The 7,437-nt window shown below is 41.6% G+C and overlaps 1 protein-coding gene across 1 annotated transcript in view; it reads right to left on the reverse strand.

Moving 5' to 3' along the window:
* PLA2G4D (phospholipase A2, group IVD (cytosolic)) overlaps positions 1-7,437 on the reverse strand; it is a 29,356-nt gene that overhangs the window by 8,676 nt on the left and 13,243 nt on the right. The window contains exons 9-13 of the mRNA XM_005860289.2: positions 7,012-7,122; positions 6,844-6,881; positions 6,526-6,661; positions 6,053-6,189; positions 4,635-4,857 (exon numbers count right to left, since the gene is read on the reverse strand). Coding sequence (XP_005860351.1) covers positions 4,635-4,857; positions 6,053-6,189; positions 6,526-6,661; positions 6,844-6,881; positions 7,012-7,122 — 645 coding nt within the window. The remainder of the gene's footprint in view (positions 1-4,634; positions 4,858-6,052; positions 6,190-6,525; positions 6,662-6,843; positions 6,882-7,011; positions 7,123-7,437) is intronic.

The raw sequence follows: 7,437 nt of genomic DNA on the forward strand, positions 1-7,437 counted from the left end.
AACAATTGTGCATTGAGTCATTACTGAAGGATCAAATGGTAATTAAATTAGTCTTCTTTATGGCCTAGAGTCAAACTGCATTTTCTAGCACCTTGTAAAGTGAAGGTTAACAAGCTTCTCCCACTCTATAGTAACTAATTGGTGCCACTAGGCAGAAAAGTCCGTTAATAAAACAACCAACCTCAAAAATGAACATGAATTTAAACAGTAGATGAAAGAATACAAGGATATATTAATAAAATAAAAATATTTCAAGTAGTTATGTTGGTTTTATAAATCCAATGCCATTTCAATGAAAATCCCATTTATCATGAAATTTGAGTAGCTGATTCTGTTATGTATACAAAAGAGCAGAAGGCCAAAAGTAGCCAACATCATTCTGAGAAGAACCAAGGTGGCAGATAGAGATAAATTTGCCCTGTCAGATACCAAGATGTATTACAAAGGCAGAGTAACTAAGCCAGTGTGATATTGGCACAGGATCAAGAATCAGTCTCATCAGAACGGAACAGAGAGCTCAGGAAGAGCCCTGTGAGTATATGAAAGTTGACACATGACAGAAGCAGCAAGGCTGATCAGTGGAGGGAAAAATCCAATAAATGATACTGGAAAAGTTTGCTATCTATATGAGGAAGAAAAAACTGGATTCCTATTCATAATACCTGAAGATAAACTCTGGGCAGATTCAAGTCCTAATTGTAAAAGAAAAATCTTTAAAACTTTTATAAGAATATATAGGACAATATTCTATAACTTCAGGATAGGGAAAGATTTCTTAAGAAGACCCAAAGAGCATAAACCATTAAGAAAAAGAATAATACATTGGATTACATTAAGATTATGCATCAAAATCTATTAGACTTAGTAAAGGATTAATATCCAGAATATATAAAGAATTCCTACAAAATAATATAAAAAGATGAACTGAGTAGAAAAATGTGAAAGAATTTGAGTAGGTAATCCACAGAAGAGGAGGTCCCAATGAAAATATACTTGAAAACATGATCAGTCTCACTAAAAACCAAGAAATTGAAAAACTACAATAAAAATTCATTTCATACCCATAAAACAAAACTTTAGAAACCTGAAGAGCATGTAGGGAAAAGAAGTTATGAAACACTGGTGGTGGGGGGGGTGTGAATTAATACAACCCTTTGGGAGAACAATAGCTAGGAAGGTTGAAGGTACATGTACCCAGTGGCCTAACAATTGCTCTACTGGGTATATAACTTCAAGGCACAGAGAATCTCTAATACATGTGCACAGGGAGACCTATACAAAGCCATTTGTAAATAATATATTTTTAATAAAAGTATACCTAATAAAGGTATATGTAATGAAGTACATAATAACAGTATATACAATACATGTTATATATTATGTAATACTAGAGGCCTAATGCATGAAATTCGTGCAAGGGGCTCGGCCCTCGCAGCCCTGGCTTCGTCCGGAAAGTCATCCGGAAGAGTCGTTCTGCTGTTTGGTCTAATTAGCATATTAGCTCTTTATTATATAGGATAGTAAAATATGTATATAGATTGCAGATATGTGCTCATAAACCTAAATTCAGAATAGTGATTACCTCTGAGTGTGGGAGGGAATGAGATTGGGGAGGGGACCACCAGGAGCTTTAACTCTTTCTGTTACATTTCATTTCTTAGGCTGGTTGATGAGATCATGAATATTCATTACATTATTCTTTATGCATTTTATTAGGTCTGAAGATTATCATAATAAATATTTAACAACATTAAGATTTTTTAAAAAATAAGTGTATATATTTTGGGTGTTTTTTTTGTTTTTTAATAGAGAGAAGAATGGAGAGGGAGAAAGAGAGAGAGAAAGAGAAACATTGATATGAGAGAGAAACATTGATGGCTGCCTCCCGCAGGTACCTGAGGAGGCAGCGGGAGGGGGATGAAGCCCGAAACCTGGGCGTGTGCCCTGACAGGGAATTGAACCCGTGACCTCTCAGTGCATGGGACAAAGCTCAACCAACTGAGCCATACTGGCCAGGGCTAAAATAAACACTTTTAATAAATAAAAAGTAAGAATGGCTGGTAATTTCCAAGTAGCACTGTGCTTGCCAGCAAGAATAAAATAATTTTTTTAATCAAAGCAAATTCATTTTCAGTTAGTTTACATGATCATTATTCTTGGTCAAACTCCTGACACTCAAAGATAAGACAGATAAGAATCTTTCCTTTGCTAGTATATTTGATAGTTTACTTTTGTTATGCATGTTAAACATACTTTTTGTGTTTTAGTTGTTTCAAATGCTTTAAAAAACTTTGTTCAGATAATTATATGTGGTAAAACAATAGTGCAAAAAATCACTGATTTTAATAATTGTATCGTTTAATGTAAGATTCAGTAGTTAACTTACTAAGCTTTCCTTAAAGAAGCAATGTATAAAAAATGTATATGCTCAGGTTTGTCTTAATAGTGTTAGGAAAATAGTAAAGAAATATGTTAGCTAACACTGAATGCGTACTCTATGCCAAGTACCATTGATTGCTCACAACAACCCTGTTAGATAAGTACCATTCTCATTCCTATTGTACGGGTGAGAAAATTGAGGCACAGAGAGGGTAAGTTGCCTAAGGACATATAGCTAGTGAGACGCATAGGGGGTAGAACCCAGGAATCTGGCACCAGAATCTTGCTTTTAACACTTCCAGGACGATGAAGAGAAAGAATATATTTCATATTGTAGTATAAATAAAATAAAAGCTGTTTGAACAATCTCACTGACTCTTAAACACATGCAAAAGCTTTGTCTGCTGAACCGACTTTAGCATTGTCTGGTCCCTAGTCCTTGGGAGACCCAGAAATTTAATCGAAGAATAGCCTGACTCATAAAGGCAGCATCCCAAAGTTGGGCAGACACTGAAGCACAGTGGTTTCCACATTCTTTAACCAAGGGTCCAGGACGCTTACCCTGCAGACATGCGCTTGTGCGTCAGCTAGCTGCGGGGTTGCCACAGCCTTGCCCATTGCACTCATGCTCCACCCCGCATGCACAGGTGCCCTACCTGGTTGTGCAGCATGGACTCCAGCACGAGAGCAATGAAAAGGGTAGCGGTCGTACGCCAATTACCATGTTTCTCTTTTATTAGTGTAGATAGTAAAATATGTATATAGATTGCAGATATGTGCTCATAAACCTAAATTCAGAATAGTGATTACCTCTGAGTGTGGGAGGGAAATGGGATTGGGGAGGGGACAACCAGGAGCTTTAACTCTTTCTATTACATTTCATTTCTTAGGCTGGGTGATGAGATCATGAATATTCATTACATTATTCTTTATGCTTTATGCATTTTATTAGGTCTGAAGATTATCATAATAAATATTTAACAACATTAAGATTTTTAAAAAAATAAGTGTATATATTTTGGGTTTTTTTTTTTTTTTTAATAGAGAGAAGAATGGAGAGGGAGAAAAAGAGAGAGAAAGAGAAACATTGATATGAGAGAGAAACATTGATGGCTGCCTCCCGCAGGTACCGGAGGAGGCAGGGGGAGGGGGATGAAGCCCGAAACCTGGGCATGTGCCCTGACAGGGAATTGAACCCGTGACCTCTCAGTGCATGGGACAATGCTCAACCAACTGAGCCATACAGGCCAGGGCTAAAATAAACACTTTTAATAAATAAAAAGTAAGAATGGCTGGTAATTTCCAAGTAGCACTGTGCTTGCCAGCAAGAATAAAATAATTTTTTTAATCAAAGCAAATTCATTTTCAGTTAGTTTACATGATCATTATTCTTGGTCAAACTCCTGACACTCAAAGATAAGACAGATAAGAATCTTTCCTTTGCTAATATATTTGATAGTTTACTTTTGTTATGCACGTTAAATATACTTTTTGTGTTTTAGTTGTTTCAAATGCTTTAAAAAACTTTGTTCAGATAATTATATGTGGTAAAACAATAGTGCAAAAAATCACTGATTTTAATAATTGTATCGTTTAATGTAAGATTCAGTAGTTAACTTACTAAGCTTTCCCTAAAAAATGTATATGCTCAGGTTTGTCTTAATAGTGTTAGGAAAAGAGTAAAGAAATATGTTAGCTAACACTGAATGCGTACTCTATGCCAAGTACCATTGATTGCTCACAACAACCCTGTTAGATAAGTACCATTCTCATTCCTATTGTACGGGTGAGAAAATTGAGGCACAGAGAGGGTAAGTTGCCTAAGGACATATAGCTAGTGAGACGCATAGGGGGTAGAACCCAGGAATCTGGCACCAGAATCTTGCTTTTAACACTTCCAGGATGATGAAGAGAAAGAATATATTTCATATTGTAGTATAAATAAAATAAAAGCTGTTTGAACAATCTCACTGACTCTTAAACACATGCAAAAGCTTTGTCTGCTGAACCGACTTTAGCATTGTCTGGTCCCTAGTCCTTGGGAGACCCAGAAATTTAATCGAAGAATAGCCTGACTCATAAAGGCAGCATCCCAAAGTTGGGCAGACACTGAAGCACAGTGGTTTCCACATTCTTTAACCAAGGGTCCAGGACGCTTACCCTGCAGACATGCGCTTGTGCGTCAGCTAGCTGCGGGGTTGCCACAGCCTTGCCCATTGCACTCACGCTCCACCCCGCATGCACAGGTGCCCTACCTGGTTGTGCAGCATGGACTCCAGCACGAGAGCCCACAGGTCCACAAAGGTTGTGGGGCGCCCCTCCTCCATTCGCAGCTCCAGCTCCTGGAAGTAGTTTGCCAGTCGCTCCGAAGAGAAGGCTTCCAGCTTGCTCTGGGCCAGGTGTTCCCGGGCATACCGGATGGGCCCCTCGAGGTCCTTCTGTGACCACTCAGGGTCCCCATATAGTTGGGCCATTGTCCTGGGAGAACAAAGGGACAGTACAATAGGATGATGAGGCCCGGCACCAGTTGCTGCAACTCCCTCTTCCAACCCTCCAGATTTCTCCCAACATTTTGTTCCTGCCACCAAAGCTCTGCCTTTCTGGAAAATGCTTCAGGGCTTTCCCTCCTCCTAGATCAGGGCTGTTCAATATAAATATAATGTGAGCCACGTATGTAATTAAAAATTCCTAGTAACTACACTTTTAAAAAGACCGGTAAAAATTAATTTTAATAACATATTTCATTTAAATTATCGTTTTCAATATGTAATTAATATAAAAAATTTAAGATAAATTTATATTTTTCCAAACTTAGTCTTCAAAATTCACTGTGTATGTTATAGTTATAACAACTCAAGTTGGACTAAGCACATTATAAGTGGTCAATAACCGCACGTGGCTACAGCTACTGTAACATACAGCACAGCTCCAGACCCTATCTCCATCTTCAGAGGTCTGGCCTAAAGCCTTTTGAGACTGCCTGTCAACGGCTGTCACCTAAACTCTCTGAGGTGAATATCCTCTTTCACTTCTTTAAAGTCACATTTCAATAAGATTCAAAGGAATGCATCTCTAACAGTGAAAAGTTCCATTTCATTATAGGCAGGCTGGTGTGTAGGGAGACAATTTTGTCTTTAGGTAAAATAGCACCTCTTGACCTCAATTTCCTCATCTATACTATAGGGACAATCAGAGAACCACCCTAGAGGGTGTTTTGAATATTAAATGAGGTAATAGCAATTAAAGAAAAAAGAGCTATCAATTTGGAGTTCACGAAACGCGTCAGACGTGTTAAGGCTGTCCCACTCTAATCCTATGGAGGGTGTGCTATTATTACCCCTATTTTGGAGATGAGTCAACGAGAATCAGAGGAAATAAGTTGGTTAAGATTACCCAGCCAGTAAGTGGTGTTGTGGAGACTCAAACCCAGCTCCTTCTGAATCAGCTGCCTTAGACCTCTTCAGAAGCATGGAGTGGAAACCCTGTAATGCCTCCCTCATGGCAGGACTGCTGTAATTTCTGTTTCCTCCCTTTTGAGACAGCCACTTGGCACCCATCAGACCATACTGCTCACAACTACTTGGTTTCCCCAGATAGAGGGTCCCTCTGGTGTCCACTCCACTCCCCTCTGGGGCCTGGTCATCTCTGATTCTCCAGTCCCCGGGGCCCTCACCATGTAGCTCCCGAGATGCCGCTGAAGTACGTCACACAGTCCAGCAGTCCCAGCTTTTTCAGAGCCAACAAGTGGCCATAGAGAGAGGTCATGGCCCGGACACCTCCTCCTGTGGCCATGATCCCCACGATGGGGACCTGGACCACACAAAGACACAGGCTGGCTTAACAAAGACAGGGATAGAGCTGCCTCCTGCCTCCAGAGAAGGGGCCTGATCAGGACGGGGTCAGGGCCTGGTGCAGTCAGAATTAGAGCTGTCACCCAGCCCCTCCCCAAGAAGTGACTGCTCTCAGCCCTGGACACAGCTCCAACGGGAGTGAGAACCCCAGAGCTCACCCATGCTCCATATCTCCTCCCACATGCTCACTCTCCAGTCTCTGCTGACTGGAGTGTCTGGAGCGGGCATAGGAATCAGGTACGCCCCTAAGGCCGGTCCAAGGTATCTGCACCCCACCCCTATGTATCCCCCAAACCTCATCTTCCTGTAGGTCTCTGTCCAACTGCAAGGCCTTCTTCAGGGCCTTGGCCACCACCTGCTTCCTTCTGCTCAGGAAAGTTTTCTCCTCCACACATAGGTCGAAGCCCAAGCGCACGGCCAGCTCCTTAGGGCTGGGGCAGCAGAGGGTCCAAGGGTCAGGGGGCACCTGCAGAGCTCAGCCACTGGTTGGCCAAGCCCACAATAGCTGCCAAATAACATCCCTGCTCCAAACCCCAAGGACCAGGCTTTCCACAGCACTCCCCTGCCCCATGACCATCCCTTACTGTCCCCAACAGATATCAATGTCCCTTACCAGCCCTCAGCCTTGAGCTGTAGCCTCACTCCTGGGGCCTGAAATCAAAGCAAGAGACTTTGCTCAGAATGTCCAAGACCCTGCAGGGAATGTGAGTATCCACTGGGGGCCGTGGGCTCCCCCATCTTTATTCCCACTGGCACTTCCCATCCAGTTGAGGCCACTTACATTTGTAGCTGGAACATCAATGATCATCTCCTTCCCCATAGTCAAGGACTTCAGAGGCATAGTGAGGTGCCCTGCTGAGACGTCTGAGTTCCAGTCTTTGCTTTTGGAGCTCTGGAGGGAAATATTCATTCATTCATTCACTCAACAAACCCTTACCGAGTGGCTAAACAGTGATCCAGACAGACACAGTCCTTCCCTGGTAATATTAAAATAATTACAATATTTATAATTATTAAAATTATCTATATATATAAAAGCCTAAGAGACCATTACAACTGAAGGACCAGAACGACCAGAATGACCGGTTGACCAGTTGCTATGATGCACACTGATCACCAGGGGGCAGATGCTCAATGCAGGAGCTGCCCCCTGGTGGTCAGTGCGCTCCCACAACCAACCTCCCATGGCCTCTTCCCCCCCTACCCC

Source organism: Myotis brandtii, unplaced genomic scaffold, assembly GCF_000412655.1.
Source record: "Myotis brandtii unplaced genomic scaffold, ASM41265v1 scaffold133, whole genome shotgun sequence".
NCBI lineage: Eukaryota > Metazoa > Chordata > Mammalia > Chiroptera > Vespertilionidae > Myotis > Myotis brandtii.